General features: G+C 42.2%; 1 protein-coding gene across 1 annotated transcript in view; it reads right to left on the bottom strand.

Moving 5' to 3' along the window:
- LOC139459877 (protein unc-80 homolog) overlaps positions 1-23969 on the bottom strand; it is a 112246-nt gene that overhangs the window by 37208 nt on the left and 51069 nt on the right. The window contains exons 24-39 of the mRNA XM_071241591.1: positions 23089-23223; positions 19179-19313; positions 16110-16210; positions 13875-13961; positions 13201-13284; positions 12046-12114; positions 11439-11537; positions 8345-8441; positions 7612-7733; positions 6277-6354; positions 4587-4694; positions 3838-3882; positions 2854-3038; positions 1936-2134; positions 1333-1440; positions 409-519 (exon numbers count right to left, since the gene is read on the bottom strand). Of these exons, the coding sequence (XP_071097692.1) occupies positions 409-519; positions 1333-1440; positions 1936-2134; positions 2854-3038; positions 3838-3882; positions 4587-4694; positions 6277-6354; positions 7612-7733; positions 8345-8441; positions 11439-11537; positions 12046-12114; positions 13201-13284; positions 13875-13961; positions 16110-16210; positions 19179-19313; positions 23089-23223 (1763 nt within the window). The remainder of the gene's footprint in view (positions 1-408; positions 520-1332; positions 1441-1935; positions 2135-2853; positions 3039-3837; positions 3883-4586; positions 4695-6276; positions 6355-7611; positions 7734-8344; positions 8442-11438; positions 11538-12045; positions 12115-13200; positions 13285-13874; positions 13962-16109; positions 16211-19178; positions 19314-23088; positions 23224-23969) is intronic.

Raw genomic sequence — 23969 nt, 5'->3', positions numbered from 1 at the left:
TGTCCGCCAACACAAGTCAGTTAACATAAGTCAGTAAACAAAACATAAGTCAGTTAACATAAGTCAGTAAACATAACACTGTCAGTTAACATAAGTCAGTTAACATTACACTGTCATTTAACATAAGTCAGTTAACATAACACTGTCAGTTAACATTACACTGCCAGTTAACATAACACTGTCAGTTAACATAAGTCAGTTAACATTACACTGTCATTTAACATAACACTGCCATTTAACACAACACTGTCAGTTAACATCTCTGCACATGTAGAAGTGGTCTACTTCAAGTGTAAAGCCTTTAAAACCTACCCCTGCTCTGTCCCGGTCAAACCCTGAATTATCCCTGTCCTAATCCCTACAATACCCGAGTCCCAACTGCGTGACTACATGACCGAGACATCTCACCAGCATCTGGCCGCTGCGGAAGGAGTCCGGGGAGTAAGCGATCACAGTGATGCACATGTTGATCACATCCAGCATGTTGAAGGTGTCGGAGTCGTTCTCGTAGCAGAAATCCTACAAAGACGAGACAAATCTAGAAAAGGATCAAAAATCCTTCAAAATATGATTCATATTACATAACCTATACTTGTTCCACATACAGGCAGCCCAAAAGAAAACTTTAATTTGTTGTAAGTTTTTTTTTCTGAAATAACCATATTTTGTCATTGATGTGCTTCAGTGAAGGAGACTACACAGATCAAACGTCTGCACATAACTACACTGACACACAATAAGAGTGTATAATCCTGTTTTCAGGATGTGTATTTTGTGCTCAAGTCCATCTCGAAACACATCAAATAAGATTTAAACACAAACACAGAACAACTGAATTGATTCTTGTGGTCAGTTTGCCAAGCATTACAAAACTTTAAATATGTGTTTTCAATCCATGTCAGTTTATCTGGGCCAACACCCAGATCATTTTTTAGATAATTCGTTGTTTCAAAATTGGAAATCTTGCCCTTTAAAAAAATCTACAGAACAATTTAAACATACACTTCCCACAGAGTATTTGTAAGTATTTCTCTTGGGGTAAAAACTAACAGATCATTTGTATAACATACAAATATACCCAGAAATTTAACACCTACAACTTCCGTTTGTTTGTTTGTTGTTTAACGCCGCACTCAGCAATATTCCAGCTATATGACAGCGGTCTGTAAATAATCGAGTCTGGGCCAGACAATCCAGTGATTGACATCATGAACATCGATCCACGCAATTGAGATTGATGATACAACTTCCGAGCAACAGTTTTACACAAAAGCAGTATTCACTATGACACTTGTTTCATGCTATAACTGTCGGTTGACTTCCGTGTCCTACCAGAGCCTTGAGTGGCTTCTCTCCTCGGACCAGGTCCAGCGTGCCCAGCGTGTCGGGGCAGTCTTTCTCCAGAGCCAGGAGCAGCTTGAACAAGGAACTGGGCTGGACCTGCGGCAGAAATGTGAACCATACAAACATATAGAGAAGTGTGTACGTTAAGAAGAGATGTTTCCAATGTGTACCACTTAATGACAAAACTAACATTCAGTCAAATGTTACCACAAAGTGTCTTTATTCTTATCACGATATGCTGCACGTGATTTCCAAACTATACACGCTAACCCTGCACAATACAAATGGTGCATCTTGAGGCATGGATCTATGACGTCACATGTGATGAGTTCATGAGCGTCCATTCACACAACATACCAGTATGTTCGTTTGTGCACAAAGCCAAATACATATCTCTTGAATATTAGTAATTCTTCATATATTAACCAACATGTATGGTTGGTGAGTATACATTGTAGGGTTCATTGGTTGTTTTGTTTCTTGATTGACACCTCACTCAGCAATATTAAAAAAACATACATTGCTACCGATGTGTATTGACTTTGCTGCAGTCAATGATGACCCCATCAAGATGAACCCATGTGTACTCACCTTGCTACAGTCAATAATGCCTCCCGCGGCACAGGTCATATCCAGTATCGGGGCCACACTGCCAAACATCTGCAGTATGAAGGGTTTTCTGTGGAGGATGTAGAACTGGCGGCACACAAAGTGGATGGCTTTCTTCAGCACCAGGTTGGGCTGGTTGTTGCTGTACACTCGCAGTAGAGTCGGCATAATGTAGAGAAACCTGAAGCACACAACACAACATGACTCTCACACTCTGGTGTAGTTGATTCATTTGTTTGTTTGTTGTTTAACGCCGCACTCAGCAATATTCCAGCTATATGATGGCGGTCTGTAAATAATCAAATCTGGACCACACAATCCAATGATTGACATCATGAGCATCGATCCACGCAATTGGGACACAATGACATGCATCAACCAAGTCAGTCAGCCTGACCACCCGATCCCCTTAGTCGCCTTTTACAACAAGCAGTCGCCTTTTACGGCAAACATGGGTTGCTGAAGACCTATTCTAACCTGGATTTTCACGGGTATTAATTGATTCCGTCATCCAGGTGGCATGAAATAGTCATGCAAAAAGTACACATTGCGTATGGTGATGTACCATACATCATGTGTCAAATGTATTGCTCTACATATCATGAGTCAGGCACTTCGTGACACCCCTCGGATGTACTGAAACACTGACTCTTCCAATGTAAGATGTATAACTTACCCGTTGGTGGAGAAGATGTATAACTTACCCGTTGGTGGAGAAGATGTATAACCTACCCGTTGGTGGAGAAGATGTATAACCTACCCGTTGTAGGAGAAGATGTATAACCTACCCGTTGGTGGAGAAGATGTATAACCTACCCGTTGGTGGAGAAGATGTATAACCTACCCGTTGGTGGAGAAGATGTATAACTTACCCGTTGGTGGAGAAGATGTATAACTTACCCGTTGGTGGAGAAGATGTGTTTGAAGTGCCTGGAGGTGTTGATGAGGGAGGCCAGACAGTAGCGCAGGATGGCCGTGTCTTCAAACAGCAGCACGATAGTGCCGTTGATGACGTTGAGGAACAGTAGCATATCATTGGACCAGGCAAAGGTAGGTGACATGGAGTCGAACATTTTCGTCATAAGCTGCAGAAAACGTAGAAAGATGAGCACTCATTGCTTGATACAGAATCAGGCAATAGCAGTTAAATTTGAATTCAATCCGGCAATACTGTGATATTTTGAGAAAGAAAGTAGTGACTCAGATTATGTGCTCAGTATGGAACATCCAAATTAACCTATTGCCAGAGCACATTCAACTACCACATCCCCAGTACACACGCTGTTATTGTTATAAATATTATTATTAGGTTGGTTGGTTTATTGGTTTGTTGTTTAACGCCACACTCAGCAATATTCCAGCTTTATGACAGCGGTCTGTAAATAATCAAGTCTAGACCAGACAATCAAGTGACTGATATCATGAGCATCGATCCACCCAATTGGGATCGATGACATGCATCAACCAAGTCAGCGAGCCTGACCACCCGATCCCGTTAGTCGCCTTTTACGACAAGCATAGTCACCTTTTACGGCAAGCATGGGTTGCTGAAGACCTATTCTACCCCGGAATTATTATTATCAGGGGCAGTGGGGTAGCCTAGTGCATAAAGCTTTGGGTAGTCAAGGGGAGGGCCCAGGTTCGATTCCCCACATGGGCACAATGTGTGAATCCCATTTTTGGTGTCCCCTGCGATGATATTGCTGGCATATTGGTAAAAGCAGCATAAAACCATACTCACTCACTATTATCATTTTTATTTCTACCTAACACATGCCAAATGAGCTAAATGATGAGCTAATCTATGCATTAATGACTTCCACCACATGCATTTCTGAACTTCTCTAATTCTGTACCAAAGTTAGACACAACACATCTATTCACCTTTGTCCAAGTGTACTTGTGTAGTGTGTCCATCCCGTACAGTTCCTGTAAATACACACACAACATGACAGAACATCAACAAATGGCTCAACCTACAATAAAATCATAACTTGTTCTTCTGTCACTACAGGACAAATCCCCCATCTATTCAGTAGGACTGCAGTGTAATACCAATACTGCACTTTAGAAACAGCACATATTGCAATACTTTTTCCGTGTTCCTGTATGTCACGAAGTAGACACAATGTATGGATAACTTATTTAATTCCTGTAAATATTGCATATTGGGTAAACAATTATATAACAAGTTTTGTCCAAATTTTTATTGTTTAACCTAAAATCTACACAGATTCATTCACAAATGATGTTTCCCTAGAAACTGACATAACCGAAAAAACATGGAAGCAATTTCTCTCTCACGTTTTTTTCTCCCCTTTATTCATCACTACAAAATGGTGACAACTGACCAGTCAACACTGACATTGTAAAACTTTCTTTATGAGGTAGAAAATAGGATCTGCATGTACACTCATCGTCAAACATTTCAGCTCCCAATATATAGAAATACAATCTGTTTACCAATACCAGCCCTACCATCCAGTGGAATCTATCAAACCAGACTTATCCATACCTCTGACAACATTGGACCAAAACTATTGTCCCGAACTTATGACATTCTTTCATCAAGGAAAATCTGGCTAATCCAGACTGTCATAAGAGCGAAAAGTTGACGTTTCCACCGTACATACCTTTCCCCAGGGCCCATGGTACATGTCAAATTCCGCTTCCAGGGCTTTCCGTGGAAATGCCGGGTGTTTGAGGAACTCCTCGTGCAGGAATGAGACATGGTTCTGGATCTGGGAGTCAAAAAGTGGTCTTCTTCATGCCAAACTTGAAACACTTATACACAAACACAAGTGAGGGAGTCTTAAAGAGTATGTATATCTTTCATATCGAAGCATCTCCACTTATATTCAGGACAATTGCTGAGACATTTACAACTTTGGTAAACCATCACTATGGATACGGCGCTGGCAACCAAGAATCAAAATCTGGGATAAGAACACATCACCTGCTAATCAGAGGTTTCAAATTATTACATTTCCATGCATCAAATACACAGTAACTCACAAATCTGAAAACAAACAATATTTATTGGCACTAAAGTTTCCAGTAATGTCCCATAGTATTCCGTGCCATCACCTCAGAATGCAATGATATGATTGGTTGGTTGGTTTATTGTTTAACACCGCACTCAGCAATATTCCAGCTATATGACGGCGGTCTGTAAATAATCAAGTCTGGACCAGACTATTCAGTGATTGATATCATGAGCATCCATCCACACAATTTGGAATGATGACATGCTTCAACCAAGTCAGCGAGTCTGACCACCCAATCACGTTAGTGGCCTCTTACGACAAGCATAGTAGCGTTTTACGGCAAGCATGGGTTGCTGAAGACCTATTCTATCCCGGATCTTCACGGGTCGCAATGATAAGATGATGCACTGGACAAAGCTACAGATAAGCTGCGTATTTGTGTGAAATACCACACCCACACACCCCCCACCCCACCCCACCCCCAAAATAGTCAAAACCCAATTACTTTCAATCAACTTGCGTACAGAAACTCATGCATTAAATGAAATACTCAAATGTGAATGTATCGCATAAATACCCAGTGAAGCTTTTTCAGCATGCGTACACAGGAGAATTTACAAAACACAATTACCAGCTAATTTACTTTCCTGGTCAAGCCTATATATTTAGAACAGTTATATACATCTAAAACATTATTTAACTTTTTTTAAATCTTAAAATGTTCACTAATTTTGTGAAAAAGCCAACAGACTGATGAATAGATGAGTAAAAAAAATATTAGTTACCCAATGAAAAATGTAATAACCCAATTAAAATAGAAACCCTAGAGTAAAAACTCAATTGCCCAAAAAGTTATCTTGAGCTCTGACTTGATGACCTCACGTTTCCATGACAACTCAGCCCACCTGGAAAGCAATACGCTGAGAAAAAACTACTACATTATAGTTCTTCTGCTAAATATGGATCACATTTAATATTTTACTAATGTGGTATCAATTTCACAAAAGCCAAATTCCATGGGGGTTTCAAATTTTGAAAACAGAAAAACAAAGATCCTTATCAAGAAAATTATTCACATGCAGTGAAAAGTCTATAAAATGCCCTGTTTCTAAGTCAAGGTTTCTTACTCAAACACGCTAATTCATTCAACAATTACCACTAATTTTTATATACTGCAATTTAATTTAATTTTCGTGTCTCATAGGCCAATTTGTGGCACGACGCACATATCTTATGTGTATAAATCATGTATATTCCATATGTTCAAGTGTGGGTGACACTTCAATAAACAATTTACTACCACTACTTATTCCTTTAATAAAGAGTCCCTCCCTACCTGGTGTTGTGGGGTGCTCCCAAGCACTGCCGTGGTGAACAGCACCTTGCCGATGTCCACAAACTTCAGAGTGAAAACCTGCAAGGAAGGACAACAGGTAACTCTCCGTTACATCTCCGGAGCAATGAGACAGGAGGTTAACAATACCAATGCCTGTGTTCAGTAACACTTAAAGGCTGGTTCAGCTCATGTTGAGTTTTACACCACACAGAAATGTTCGTCCAGTATGCACAAATGTAGGGAATGGACGCGGACTGAGAAGAATATTGCGAGGGACACAATAATATTCCTTACACCAACTTCTTGACAAGAAAGGGCCTGCAATTAAAGTAATTATCAAATCTTTCAATACAGTACACCACACCATTTCATTACTTTACAGAAGCCTCATATTCCTTGATAATTGATCATTGGGGGTCCCCTGGACCTCCAGTATTGTTAGTCAAGGTGACATCCTGATCATCCATCACTGGGACTAAGCCCTTGCCTCGTCATCTGTGCATTCAGTCACACGGAAAGAGAAAATCCTTATTTTGGAGTGATTTATTACAGATGAGCATGTGGAGGTCCTTTTAGATTAGAACTGTTGTTTACAATCATGGTTGAAGCAGAAATCTTTCGTGGATAGTGAGTGAGTGGGTGAGTTGGGTTTAACGCTGCTTTTAACAGTATTACAGTTATATCGCGGCATGTCAGCTTAATGTGAGAGGAAAGACTGAAGTGATTCAGGTCTCAGACGTTTACAACTTCGGTGAAACCTATGAGCACGGAAACCTAGAAACATAATCGGGGCGAACCGGGATTCAAACCCACAATTATAGGTTTCTCGCGTGCCAAAGGGACACAACGCCGCGCCTTAGACGACTGGAGCCACCAGTGACACATCTCATGTCCAGGTTGTAGAATTCCATGACTGGTTGGACAGGAACCAAGACAGAATTTCTTGCTCTACCACAAGACCAAGTCAGCATTTGGGCAAGTGAATTTCAGTTGTGAATAAATGAAAAACTGAATTTCCCTTGCTCACCTTTGGGCAACTGTATTTTAATGTGGGTAAGAGAAAGGTCAACTTACCCGTTGGGGCAAGCGTGTAAGCTGACCTTTGTCTTATCCACATTAATATATGCCCAAAAGAAAGGTTGATTTATACTTTTAAATTTACGAAAATTTTAGCTGTGGGTATAAGAGAAAGGTTGACATGCACTGGGCCCTGTACCTTCTTACAACTGTTTACGCCAAGATCTTAGCCATGTTATGTTCCTGTTACTGAATTCCACACACAGTTTAATTCATCAAGTCGATGATATGACGGACACTGATAGAAACTGCTCCTACCCTTTTTTGCAGAGCTAGGAAGGCGTCATCAGGGTTCATGCGGACGAGACTCAGCTGAGGATAGAAGTTCCGTCGGAAGAAGTAGAAGTCTCGGACGTAGGAGTTGAGATTCTGGATCTGGTCTGAATGATCGAGGAGATCAGTTAATACAACATGAATGTTTGTTTGGCTGCTTGTTGTTTAATGCCATACTCAGCAATATTCCAGCTGTATGATGATGGACTGTAAAAAATAGAGTTTTGACCAGATAATCCAGTGATTGACATCACTATCAAGGTAAGATGTCATGCAACCAGCCAAGTAACTGAGCCTGACCACCAAAACTATGTTCAAGAGTCAACTCAACTTTACTATTAACAGCTGGACTGTTTCTTAATTCCCTTCAATAATGGAGTAAGTTTCTAAAAATACACCTATCGTATCATGTTATACATCACATCCTTACTATTGTCATATGCACCCAGCAGTGAATGGGTACCCGGGAGGATGAGATGGTTGTGCGTTTTTTTAATCTTCTATCACCTCACAGGCAGCTTGGGTTGTATACTCCCTAGGGAGCTGAGAATGTAAATCAAGTGCACACTGATCACACTGGTGTACACTGATCCATTGAGGGGGTAATAATAGTGTAGCTATGAGCATCCACTTGGTGAATGGAACTTGGGGCACTATAAATGCACATGTTATCAAGTGAGGATGAGAGTGTGTGTTCCCCGACGCTGGGTGTACGTACAGGTCTTGGTGTCCACCAGGAAGTGGGAGTCCACCTGGTCCTCGGGGATGTTGAAGAACTCCAGGCCTTCCGACAGGATCTGGGAGAACTGGGTGTCCTGGCCACACACATGGGACAGTCAGAGGCGACATACATAGAACACTTCCATACACAATACTGGATACAGAATATCAGTACTTAACATTGTAACTTGCATCTTCCCGAGGCAAGGGAGTTATCTGACTGTAAATCATTCATGTTTTTTATCAAGGTGATCAAACGACTTGAGTCCTTCGCGAGGTAAAACCCATTTTATTACAATAAAGATCTTGATAATTGATCACAATATCTGGTCACAATGTCTGGTCACCGTCATTTTGTTTGAAGCAAATGAAAGTGATATGAGAGGTGGAATCTGATTGGTCAATAGGAGGGACAGAGAAGGGCATAACTCGTAATTGCCATTGGTGGCGGTATGATCGAGCCATGCAAAAAGCCTAGTTCGGCAAGGGTGGAAACTGGACATTTATAGTTAACTCTCTTGCCTCAGGAAGATGTGTAATGTGAGTCAGTTAAGAGTCTGCAGATACCAGTGCTAGCATTTACATTACTTTACTAGATCAGATATGTCTCCAAATTTATAGCTACAAACAATATCATATCTCACCACACAAGAACACGCCTCACATGACGTCTCACTACAAGTTGGTGTCACTACAGGCACACATCTCACCACACACATAAGCACATCTCACCACAAACCTGTCTTAATACACACATCTCACAAGCCTGTCTCACCACACACACATCTCTCCACAAGCCTATCACAATACACCACACACACATCTCACCACACACACACATCTCACCACACACACATCTCACCACAAGCCTATCTCATCACACATACATCTCACAACAAGCCTGTCTCAATGCACACCATACACCTGTCTCACCACACACAAGCCCATCTCACCACAAGCCTGTCTGAATACACACCACACACCTGTCACACCACACACAAGCCCATCTCACCACAAGCCTGTCTCAATACACACCACACACCTGTCTCACCACACACAAGCCCATCTCACCACAAGCCTGTCTCAATACACACCACACACCTGTCTCACCACACACAAGCCCATCTCACCACAAGCCTGTCTCAATACACACCACACACCTGTCTCACCACACACAAGCCCATCTCACCACAAGTCTGTCTCAATACACACCACACACCTGTCTCAACACACACAAGCCCATCTCACCACAAGGCTGTCTCAATACACACCACACACCTGTCTCACTACACACAAGCCCATATCACCACAAGCCTGTCTCAATACACACCACACACCTGTCTCATGACACACAAGCCCATCTCACCACAAGTCTGTCTCAATACACACCACACACCTGTCTCACCACACACAAGCCCATCTCACCACAAGTCTGTCTCAATACACACCACACACGTGTCTCACCACACACAAGCCCATATCACCACAAGTCTGTCTCAATACACACCACACACCTGTCTCACCACACACAAGCCCATCTCACCACAAGTCTGTCTCAATACACACCACACACGTGTCTCACCACACACAAGCCCATATCACCACAAGTCTGTCTCAATACACACCACACACCTGTCTCAACACACACAAGCCCATGTCACCACAAGCCTGTCTCAATACACACCTGTCTCACCACACACAAGCCCATCTCACCACAAGCCTGTCTCAATACACACCACACACCTGTTTCACCACACACAAGCCCATCTCACCACAAGCCTGTCTCAATACACACCTGTCTCACCACACACAAGCCCATCTCACCACAAGCCTGTCTCAATACACACCACACACCTGTCTCACCACACACAAGCTTATCTCACCACAAGCCTGTCTCAATACACAAGTGTCTCACCACACACAAGCCCATCTCACCACAAGCCTGTCTCAATACACACCTGTCTCACCACACACAAGCCCATCTCACCACAAGCCTGTCTCAATACACACCACACACCTGTCTCACCACACACAAGCCCATCTCACCACAAGTCTGTCTCAATACTCACCACACACCTGTCTCATAACACACAAGCCCATCTCACCACAAGCCTGTCTCAATACACACCTGTCTCACCACACACAAGCCCATCTCACCACAAGTCTGTCTCAATACTCACCACACACCTGTCTCATAACACACAAGCCCATCTCACCACAAGCCTGTCTCAATACACACCTGTCTCACCACACACAAGCCCATCTCACCACAAGCCTGTCTCAATACACACCACACACCTGTCTCACCACACACAAGCCCATCTCACCACAAGCCTGTCTCAATACACTAGTGTCTCACCTCACACAAGCCCATCTCACCACAAGCCTGTCTGAATACACACCACACACCTGTCACACCACACACAAGCCCATCTCACCACAAGTCTGTCTCAATACACACCACACACCTGTCTCACCACACACAAGCCCATCTCACCACAAGCCTGTCTCAATACACACCACACACCTGTCTCACCACACACAAGCCCATCTCACCACAAGCCTGTCTCAATACACACCACACACCTGTCTCATGACACACAAGCCCATCTCACCGCAAGCCTGTCTCAATACACACCACACACCTGTCTCACCACACACAAGCCCATCTCACCACAAGCCTGTCTCAATACACACCACACACCTGTCTCACCACACACAAGCCCATCTCACCACAAGTCTGTCTCAATACACACCACACACCTGTCTCAACACACACAAGCCCATCTCACCACAAGTCTGTCTTAATACACACCACACACCTGTCACACCACACACACCTCTCACCACAAGCCTGTCTCAATACTCACCACACACCTGTCACACAACACACACCTCTCACCACAAGCCTGTCTCAATACACACCACACACCTGTCACACCACACACACATCTCACCACAAGCCTGTCTCCATTCACACCACACACACATTTTACCACACACACATCTTACCACACACACGTCTCACCACACACACGTCTCACCACACACACGTCTCACCACACACACGTCTCACCACACACACGTCTCACCTCGTGTATCGGCAGCTGGGAGGGAATGCTGGACAGGTCGGGGCCATGAACCAGGATCTTCTTGGCGCTGGCAACATACGCCGACACCAGCAGGTAGGGCTGCAACAACACCGACATATAGCAGTCACCTAGATACAGTCTCACGTCTATCCTGTGTCGATGCAAGCAGACCTAGTGGCTACAGTGAATGCCTTACCAGGCCAAAACCAATATGGCAACTGTGAATGTTAAAATGATGATTATATTTGGCATGAAGTTTTTGATAGGCATTTAGAAGCTAGAATTACATGAAAACATGACCCTTTTTTTAGGATAACAACTTCTGTATTCTTTGAAAAAAGTTTCAGGACCACTTGCCCCTTCAACAGCAATCCACAGATGAAGGAGCAAGAAGTAGCCCTGATATTGTTACAAAGAATAAAGAAGTTGTTATCCAAGTGTCTCCTATACTTATTTTTCATGGTACAAATCTTAACCAAACCTTCAGAATTATCACTAACTGGCTGACAAATTACGCTGCCTCTTAGGGTGTTTTGAATGACCATGCACCAGACACTATAGAGTGTTTCATCCTGGTGTTAAGTATTTGTTCGCCTGCAGGACTCACATCACACTGCTCTTTCTTCAGGGTCTGCTTCAGGTCCTTGAAGTAGATGCCCTCCACGCAAGGCGTCACCTGTAAGGGAGAAACTAACATTATACCCTATTCCCAGTCTGGTTGCCAGGGTTACTTTCATTTGAATGTATATTGATACAATCTTAGAATTTTCGAAAGTGAATTCTACAATTCCATGCATGGACTTAAGGACAAGAGTAGGTGTCTAAATGTTCTCGCCCGTGACACGAACTCCATCCTGCTGATTGTTAAATCACTGACAGTTACACTTGATCACTGGGGTTGAGTGGTGGAAGAAGCATTTGGAAAGTATTTATGTTTCAAAATATGTTTATCTTTTTCAGCTGCTTTCGTCAGCTGTCATGGATAAGTATCTTATTATCAAAATAAAATGTTTACTCACTCAGAGTGCATCTTCCCTAGTCAAGGAAGTTAACTGACTGTATAAGTCCAGTTTCCACCCTTTTCTGGAATTTCTGGGCTCAATCATAACGCCACCAGTGGCTATTACGAGTTATGTCCCTTCTATGTCCATCCTATTGACCAATCAGATTCCATATCTCATATCACTTGTACTTTCTTCAAAATGGCAGTGCCCAGTGAAGACAACATGATCGATAATAAAGATTGATATTGTAATAAAATGGGTCTTATTTCGCAAAGTGCATCATATCATGAGAGCACCTTGATTGAAAACAAGAAAAAAAATAGAAAATATCTGTTAACACAAAGTTGACAGTACACATGCTTTGCAAATCCTTCAACTGACCAAAATCTTCACAACAGTTTACAAACCGGATGTTGATTTCGTTACGCGATTTTGAATGGACTTTGCAAAGACTCATTAGTCCAGCCAAAATATAACTCCATTATTCCAGCCTAGTTTAGCAAGGGTAGAAACTGGACTCTTATGGTCAGTTAAATCGCTTGCCTCGGGAAGATGTTGGAGTGGGGTATTTCGTACTTATACCCATACTTTACCTGGTGCACCGAAACACCCACAGCGTCAATCAGGGAACCTCCCACAATGAAACCGTAGGTGTATTGGCATCTATGCGTAATTCTTCTGTACACAGGTGCTAATTCAATACATAACATGAACAGCCTTCAGTTGGCCCAGTGGGCTTACATCTAGGCAGAACCTACCATCCACAGCAGACTGAGGGCACCAGCGATGGCTTCTTGTCCTCCCTCGCATGGAGACCTCACGTAGAACATCACGTAGCCGATCTGAAATGTAGAATCACATAGAACATCATGTCGCCAATCTGAAATGTAGACCTACAGAGAACGTCACGTAGCCGATCTGACATGTAGAACCACATAGAACATTATGTCGCCGATCTGAAATGTAGATCCACATAACACAGAACATCACGTAGCCGATCTGACATGTAGGCCTTCCATAGAACATCACACGTAACACCACATAGAACATCTGAGATATGGGGTTAAACATTTGTCTCTGTTCTTGCTCATGTGAAATTTTTATAGCATTATCTATCTCTAATGACTTCCTAAATCTTTACTTTTAACAGTATTATGGCAATGACCATTTGGCTATAATTCTTAATATCAAACACCAAAAATAATTAACTTTGTATGCATTTTGCTCTACAATTCCTTAAAGCCATCAAACAGGCTTTAATAAACATATTTGGTTACTCAGAGAAAGAAAAACTCTTCTCATCGCTCCACACATCCCTTGAGCGAAGGAAAAAGATGTTTTCAATCAATAAAACAAAGTTTCCACCATATTCTCTTTTCTTCAAATTAGGTCTGGAATTGACTTGATGTGGCCTGAGACATATGACACATACCAGGTAGTTGAAGAGGGAGTGGGCTGTCTGGGCCGGCAGCTGGCGGATGTACAGCACCAGCTTCCGCAGCAGGAACATCAGCTCCTCCTGAAACAGTGAAGGAACACAGGAACAGATTAGACACGTTCACAGACAGTGGAGGAGCACAGAAACAGATGAGACACGTTCACAGACAGTGGAGGAACACAGGAACAGATGAGACAAATTCACAGACAGTGGAGGAACACAGAAACAGTTGAGACACGTTCACAAACAGTGGAGGAACACAGAAACAGATGAGACAGGTTCACAAAAAGTGGAGGAACACAGAAACAGATGAGACACGTTCACAGACAGTGGAGGAACACAGGAACAGATGAGACACGTTCACAGACAGTGGAGGAACACAGGAACAGATGAGACACGTTCACAAATAGTGGAGGAACAGATGAGACATGTTCACAGATAGTGGAGGAACACAGGAACAGATGAGACACGTTCACAAACAGTGGAGGAAAACAGGAACAGATTAGACACGTTCACAGACAGTGGAGGAACACAGGAACAGATGAGACACGTTCACAGACAGTGGAGGAACACAGAAACAGATGAGACACATTCACAGACAGTGGAGGAACACAGAAACAGATGAAACACGTTCACAGACAGTGGAGGAACACAGAAACAGATGAGACACGTTCAAAGACAGTGGAGGAGCACAGAAACAGATGAGACAGGTTCACAAACAGTGGAGGAACACAGAAACAGATGAGACACGTTCACAGACAGTGGAGGAACACAGGAACAGATGAGACACATTCACAGACAGTGGAGGAACACAGAAACAGATGAGACACGTTCACAGACAGTGGAGGAACACAGGAACAGATGAGACACGTTCACAAACAGTGGAGGAACACAGGAACAGATGAGACACATTCACAGACAGTGGAGGAACACAGAAACAGATGAGACACGTTCACAAACAGTGGAGGAACACAGGAACAGATGAGACATGTTCACAAACAGTGAAGGAACACAGGAACAGATGAGACATGTTCACAAACAGTGGAGGAACACAGGAACAGATGAGACACGTTCACAAATAGTGGAGGAACAGATGAGACATGTTCACAGATAGTGGAGAAACACAGGAACAGATGAGACATGTTCACAAACAGTGGAGGAACACAGGAACAGATGAGACACGTTCACAGACAGTGGAGGAACACAGAAGCAGATGAGACACGTTCACAAACAGTGGAGGAACACAGGAACAGATGAGACATGTTCACAAATAGTAGAGGAACATAGGAACAGATGAGACACGCTCCCACACAGTGGAATAATATTAATGATAATAATAATAAAATGTGCCATTTATAGTGAGCATATTTCCACACCACACAGGCATGTTCAAAGCACTATCATTACCCCTGTCACTGGAGGCAGTTTGCACTCAACAATCCTTCTTGCCTCCCAAGCTGGACTGGATGATTGAGTAACTGGTTGATTTAGTGGCTTGATTGTTGGGTGGGTGATTGAGTGACCGAATGTTTGTGTGGCTTGATTGTTGGGTGGGTGATTGAGTGACTGAATGTTTGTGTGGCTTGATTGTTGGGTGGGTGATTGAGTGACTGAATGTTTGTGTGGCTTGATTGTTGGGTGGGTGATTGAACGACTGGTTGATCGTGTGGCTTGATTGTTGGGTGGGTGATTGTTGGGTGGGTGATTGAGTGACTGGATGATTGGGGGTTTAGTAAGCAGTAACAGTGGATGTGTGAGGATGATTCTCCCAAGTCAATTTGAACCTATACCAGTGTGTTTAATCTTATCCTATACAGTACTCTAGAGTAAAACTACCCCCAGGATTATATTCAGGTAGGATATAATCCTTGCTTACACTTGCTGTAAAAGGCGACTCTGCTTGTCGTAAGAGGCGACTAACTGAATCGGGTGGTCAGGCTCGCAGACTTGGTTGATGCATGTCATCGCATCCCAATTGCGTCGATCGATGCTCATAATGTCAGTTACTGGATTGTCTAGTCCAGACTGGATTATTTACAGACCGCCGTCATATGGCTGGAATATTGCTGAGTGCGGCGTTAACAACAAACAAACTGTGGCCAAGTAATGCCTATAATAGCTGTTACAACAAGCAAGGAATACCAGCGCAGTACTACTGTAGTGGCATGAAAGTTAACAAATCTTAATGTCAGATTTTGGATTTCACTCCCTGAAGCCTCGAGTCCCTACCTGTCTGTCTTTGTGAGTGAGCTTCTCCAGGAAATGTCGGAGGAACAACACTGGATCCTCCACTATACAGTCCCAGATCACCTTGCTGGCCACCTCCGTCACTGAAACATGTCACACACATTGTCTACGACCACGTCACTGAAACATGCCACACACATTGTCTACGACCACGTCACTGAAACATGTCACACACATTGTCTACGACCACGTCACTGAAACATGTCACACACATTGTCTACGACCACGCCACTGAAACATGTCACACACATTGTCTACGACCACGTCACTGAAACATGTCACACACATTGTCTACGACCACGCCACTGAAACATGTCACACACATTGTCTACGACCACGCCACTGAAACATGTCACACACATTGTCTACGACCACGCCACTGAAACATGTCACACACATTGTCTACGACCACGCCACTGAAACATGTCACACACATTGTCTACGACCACGCCACTGAAACATGTCACACACATTGTCTACGACCACGCCACTGAAACATGTCACACACATTGTCTACGACCACGTCACTGAAACATGTCACACACATTGTCTACGACCACGCCACTGAAACATGTCACACACATTGTCTACGACCACGCCACTGAAACATGTCACACACATTGTCTACGACCACGCCACTGAAACATGTCACACACATTGTCTACGACCACGTCACTGAAACATGTCACACACATTGTCTACGACCACGCCACTGAAACATGTCACACACATTGTCTACGACCACGCCACTGAAACATGTCACACACATTGTCTACGACAAACATGTCACACACATTGTCTACGACCACACCACTGAAACATGTCACACACATTGTCTACGACCATGTCACTGAAACATGTCACACACATTGTCTACGACCACACCACTGAAACATGTCACACACATTGTCTATGACCACACCACTGAAACATGTCACACACATTGTCTACGACCACGTCACTGAAACATGTCACACACATTGTCTACGACCACGTCACTGAAACATGTCACACACATTGTCTACGACCACGTCACTGAAACAGATCACACACATTGTCTACGACCACGCCACTGAAACATGTCACACACATTGTCTACGACCACGTCACTGAAACATGTCACACACATTGTCTACGACCACGTCACTGAAACATGTCACACACATTGTCTACGACCACGTCACTGAAACATGTCACACACATTGTCTACGACCACGCCACTGAAACATGTCACACACATTGTCTACGACCACGCCACTGAAACATGTCACACACATTGTCTACGACCACGTCACTGAAACATGTCACACACATTGTCTACGACCACGCCACTGAAACATGTCACACACATTGTCTACGACCCAGCACTGAAACATGTCACACACATTGTCTACGTGCACGCCACTGAAACATGTCACACACATTGTCTACGACCACGTCACTAAAACATGCCACACACATTGTCTACGACCACGTCACTGAAACATGTCACACACATTGTCTACGACCACGTCACTGAAACATGTCACACACATTGTCTACGACCACGCCACTGAAACATGTCACACACATTGTCTACGACCACGCCACTGAAACATGTCACACACATTGTCTACGACCACGTCACTGAAACATGTCACACACATTGTCTACGACCACGCCACTGAAACATGTCACACACATTGTCTACGACCCAGCACTGAAACATGTCACACACATTGTCTACGTGCACGCCACTGAAACATGTCACACACATTGTCTACGACCACGTCACTAAAACATGCCACACACATTGTCTACGACCACGTCACTGAAACATGTCACACACATTGTCTACGACCACGTCACTGAAACATGTCACACACATTGTCTACGACCACGCCACTGAAACATGTCACACACATTGTCTACGACCACGCCACTGAAACATGTCACACACATTGTCTACGACCACGCCACTGAAACATGTCACACACATTGTCTACGACCACGTCACTGAAACATGTCACACACATTGTCCACTGAAACATGTCACACACATTGTCTACGACCACGTCACTGAAACATGTCACACACATTGTCTACGACCACACCACTGAAACATGTCACACACATTGTCTACGACAAACATGTCACTGAAACATGTCACACACATTGTCTACGAACACTCCACTGAAACATGTCACACACATTGTCTACGAACACTCCACTGAAACATGTCACACACATTGTCTACGACCACGCCACTGAAACATGTCACACACATTGTCTACGACCACGTCACTGAAACATGTCACACACATTGTCTACGACCACGCCACTGAAACATGTCACACACATTGTCTACGACCACGCCACTGAAACATGTCACACACATTGTCTACGACCACGCCACTGAAACATGTCACACACATTGTCTACGACCACGTCACTGAAACATGTCACACACATTGTCTACGACCACGCCACTGAAACATGTCACACACATTGTCTACGACCACGTCACTGAAACATGTCACACAAAACTAATTAATGTAAAGTGTGTCCATAAGTTTCACGACTCTCAGGAAAAATATTTCACCAAATTAATACATTATCATGAAAATCACAGAGTATTATATGCATGTATATAGTGTGGTCGACTGGGGGTTATTGTGGGTAAATATATATATTTAAGAACGTAGTGGGTGGGTTAGTTTAAGGGGGAGTTGAACGGCTGACGTAGTACCTATCTTTGTAGTCCTTGTGTAGAAGCTTATGCTTATTTAAATAAAGCTTATTTAAATCCAACATCATTCTTTGTGTTTTGTTTATAATTAGAATGGTAACCCGGTCAGGAGCCTCCTAGAACGTAGAGACAAAAGAATACTGCACAGGGAGAGAACACAACGCAAAATACCCCAGTATAACATCTGACCTTTTGTCAACTATCTCTATAGTTCTACTGTCACTGGGTGCCTTTTACAGACTTTAGAGGGCGCCTATTACAATAGTATCAGATTCTATTAAAAACATCAGTTTGCCCGAAGAATCCAAGGTAGACTTGAGTACCTGAGATACCATCTTCATTGACATCCTGGTCGTCCAGTAGGTGCAGAATAGGAAGTACTGCAGCACAGATGCATGATGGGAAGAATGTCTGTGCAATGTGCAGGTGATGAGGATGCTCCATGCGGTCTTCTTCACCTGGGAGGGTGGAGAGGCACAGAGAGTTATCTCCCCTTCATCTGGAACTCCTGCTATACTTTGTAATCACATTTGAAGAGAACGACATCTTTGTTTCTTTAAAGTCTTTTGTTTGTCATGCGTAATGGCTTTAGTGTGGCATAAGTGCACCCGACAAAAAATACATGTTACCTTGGTTTGTGGTTAGAGTTACCTGCCCTTGCTTTGTCCAAAATCCAGACAAAAATACCGAAAGCACAGGGTGTTCGTTAACTGATGCATACTGCTGGACAAACAAAAAACTTTTTGCACCTAAATCCTACATCATCAATATCAATTTTAATTTTTTATTGGTATCTACAGAACTTCTCTTGCAAAAACAAGCTTATATTGTTTCTTAACCATTGTTAACAGAACGTGGATAATTTTATAAATATACTTCTTGTCAGAATGGGGCCTGTGTATAAATCAGTACATTTTCATCATGAAGTCAGTGCACACTTCAAGCCATCAATGGCATTTGATGAATCTAGATATTTTTTATAACTTGGCTACAGATGTTATTTTGAAAACATCATCCAAAAAATTGTTTTCATGTTTACAAAACACAGTTTGAATTTGTTCTTGTAACTGAATTGAATCAGCCTTGGCCACATAATTAAAGGTTGTTTTTAGACATTTTGACACACTGGCCAATATTGAATAAATAACGAAATAATTCAAAATAACTGAATATTCATAACATTATGCACATAAACCTACAGAAGTGCAAGGAAAAATTAACTCCCCTGTGTCTCATGCTTAAGTTAGCTAAAATGGGTTAAGAGATTGCAATAGTATGTGACGCAACATATTTTACCCAAAGTTCACTCCCATGACATTCCATAGTTTAAGTTTAAGAAATTACATGGGCAGATCCAGGGGGTTCGGACACACCCACCCACCCCCCTTTGTAAACCAAATGCAGTATGTTGTAGGCTGTAAAACTGACTGAAAGAGGATTTTGATATTTTGGACTTTGACCCCTCCCTTTTAAAAATGCTGGATTGGACCCCTCCCTTCAAAATGCTGGATCAGACCCCTCCCTTCAAAATGCTGGATCAGACCCCTCCCTTTAAAAATGCTGGATCAGACCCCTACCTTCAAAATGCTGGATCAGACCCCTCCCTTCAAAATGCTGGATCAGACCCCTCCCTTTAAAAATGCTGGATGAGACCCCTCCGTTCAAAATGCTGGATCAGACCCCTCCCTTTAAAAATGCTGGATCAGACCCCTCCCTTCAAAATGCTGGATCAGACCCCTCCCTTCAAAATGCTGGATTGGACCCCTCCCTTTAAAATCCTGGATTGGACCCCTCCCTTTAAAATGCTGGATTGGACCCCTCCCTTTAAAAATGCTGGACTGGACCTCTCCCTTTTAAAAATGCTGGATTGGGCCCCTCCCTTTAAAAATGCTGGATTCGGCCCCTCCCTTTTAAAAATGCTGGATTCGACCCCTCCCTTTAAAAACGCTGGATTGGACCCCTCCCTTTAAAAATGCTGGATCGGACCCCTCCCTTTAAAAACGCTGGATTGGACCCCTCCCATTTAAAAGTTCTGGATCGGACCCCTCCCTACTAAAAATGCACAATTGGACGCCTCCCTTTAAAAATGCTGGATCCGACCCCTCCCTTTTAAAAATGCTGGATCAGACCCTCTCTTTTAAAAATGCTGGATCCACCTTTGTGTAATCAAGTAGAACTGACACTAATCTGGTGAAAATGTAATGATTTACACAGTTGCCTTATACAAACTACTGCATCTGAATACATCAATGTCAGGTAAATATTCAGATAGAAAAAAGTACTGAGTGATTGTAAGCTAGAAAACGAAGTGAGCACAAAGTGTGATTTATGAGGATAAAGATTACTACATGTTTGGTGCAAGAGCTGTGACTGAAAGGAAAGTCAAGTTAATACTGATGAAAATGCCATGGCAACGGTCACGTGACGTTGAGTATCTTTTATATCCCACACCTACCAGCATACGGTACACAGCATAATTCCACAGACTGCATCATTCAGAGCTATGCCAACATTACAGTGCTTCAAGGTGCATCATCAGGCTTGCTTAACTATTATCATGGCTCATGGCATTTCCGCAAAACATATTTCAACTAAAACCTCATATTTATCATGCATTTGGCGATGAAATGCTGTTTAATCTTAGGAAATAAAATTGATTTCCCATGTGAAATAATACGCTATTTAAGTGCCAAGTGAATAAACATGTAATTTAACTCCCAAGTGATTAAACATGTAATTTAACTCCCAAGTGATTAAACATGTTATTTAACTCCCTTGTGAATAAACATGTTATCTGTATTTTGTACAACTCCAAGTTAAAGATAAAGTGATATAATATATAACACTTCAAACTATACATTCTCCACAAAGACAATTATAAACTAAGCTTTTGAGACAATAAGTAGATTGGCATCAGGAATCATAAGTGAAAAAACAGGAATTATAGATGCAAAGAGTGAAATTCTTCAGAATATATAATTACATTTTTCAAAAGCAATATTAATGTACGGCAATAAATAAGATAATATTGTTGACAACAGATTGTTATAGTTGGAGTAGTGATGAGGACACAAGGATGATAGATAGTTGTTAGTGAGGTAGTATACAGCAAGAGTCGGGCAAACCGTGCGGCATGTCAGAAAGGTGCACGCTGACGAGGCAGACACAATCAAGCATCTCCGTATGATGCAAAAGACATGGTATTGTAATGCTACAAGAGAACTGGAAGATTGTCTTCCCATTAGAAACAGTTGAAGTCACAAATGTAAGCTGAACAGTTTGTTAATGTGAAAGATGACTGTCATGAAGGAGTTATCTCCACTTAGTGTCAAGGAGTTATCTCCACTTAGAGTCTACCAACATGGGTTATTCCCCTTGCTTAGATACCTTGAAAAGCAATCATGAAATTAACCTCATAAGCAGGAAGCAGTAATAATATTTTTATAAGACTTTCAATTGTTTCTTGTTTTATTGTACTGTTATTATTTTACTGTGCTGTTATATTTCCATATAAATTTGTCCTACTATACAAATTATGTACCTTTATTCTGTGTCAGTGGATCTAGCCAACGAAATCAACTATCAATTTGACAATTTACAAAACTGTTTTCCAGAAGATAGGGCAAAACCAAAATGAAGAATTACTTTCAAGTATGAGAACAACTTTTTACTAAGGGTGTGCATTATAATCGGTATATCGGCAAATTTAGGTTTAGTTTTTCCACGATACGTATCACAATATCACTTTTTCAAGTACGATATATCAGGTGATGTCAAACAGCAATTTTTTAATGTTATTTTCTTGCCAAATGTCTTCACTGCCCTGCAGCATCCGGGGCCGCAAGATGGCTGCGTACTTATTGATTGTGTAAACATAATGTTGTACCAGCATCTTGTTTTGTTCCATTTTAGAACTTCAATTTATACCTTAATGTATCCGATTGCTGCTGAATCCAAAATTTATAATTATACAATATATCATGATACGTATCGCAATACGGCCTTGTGGATCGCAAAATATTGTGATACACTTTAAACCTCCAATACCCATCCGTACTCTACCCAGCACATATTCTATAAATACATGTCATTTTCTGCAAAGTCTACCCAAAACATACACAAAATTAGATCATTAAATCAATTTGTCATCTTTCACCTAACAGACAAAAGCTTCCAATGAATGTACGAGAGCTGTTCCCATGTCTAGATGGACAACAATGTGTAGAGTTGTACCTTCGTAGCCAAGACGTCCCCAGTGCAAGCTACCATTTCTCCATGACATGCTACGACTTTGGATATTAGCTCGATTGACTGGCGCTAGGGACACCCGTCTGGCGGCCATGTTTACCAAGTTTTCCTCCTGCGTAGCTAGTGGCAAAAAGCAGTGCATTACAAAAGCCTACAGGTGATCAACACGGCCCAGCCAACAAGTGCTTTACTTTTTCAAATCTTTTAAGGTTTATTCTGGCATGACATGTTTAACAATCTGTTTCCACTGTGTTTGTAAGGAATCTCACAAACTTAAAGGGAGACAACTCTTCCTGGACAAAAGGATTCTTCCGAAATGTTCAAAATGATTGACACTCGTTGGTGGACAAAAGATTATTAGGTACAGGTACTGGAAGGTGAACAAGGAATCCTCACACACACACATCTACTTAAATTAATAAAGTAATTGCGGCGAACATCAATTTGTTAATTTATACAAGCATGTAACCATTTCAATTTATGATTATTTCTGATAAAAAAAAAATCGTGCCCAAAATACACAACCAATTTACATAAAAACTGCCAAAAATGTGTTGCATAGAATGATTTTCAATCAATTTTAGTTTTTTAAAAAACACTTTTAACCAGTGAGATAGTTTCATGGACTCAAGCTTTGGACAAGCAAGTAAGTTTCAGTTTGAAGAAAGGTACGTGACAAAATATATTGAAACAAGTGATCTGTGTCTTTTCCAAACTGATCTTGTCTTACTTAAAAAAGATATTCTGATATATTTTTTTTCGGGTGTGTGAGTATTCCTGTGTCAGGACGGCCAATGACAGGTGATTATCACATGGGTTATGGCAAATAGATTAATGTAATATATACAGTACAACAAGTCTCATGT

This window comes from Haliotis cracherodii, unplaced genomic scaffold (assembly GCF_022045235.1).
Source record: "Haliotis cracherodii isolate W230 unplaced genomic scaffold, xgHalCrac1.p SCAF_13, whole genome shotgun sequence".
NCBI classification, from domain to species: domain Eukaryota; kingdom Metazoa; phylum Mollusca; class Gastropoda; order Lepetellida; family Haliotidae; genus Haliotis; species Haliotis cracherodii.
Note: the sequence above shows the minus strand (reverse complement) of the source record. Positions and strands in the feature narration are given on the sequence as shown.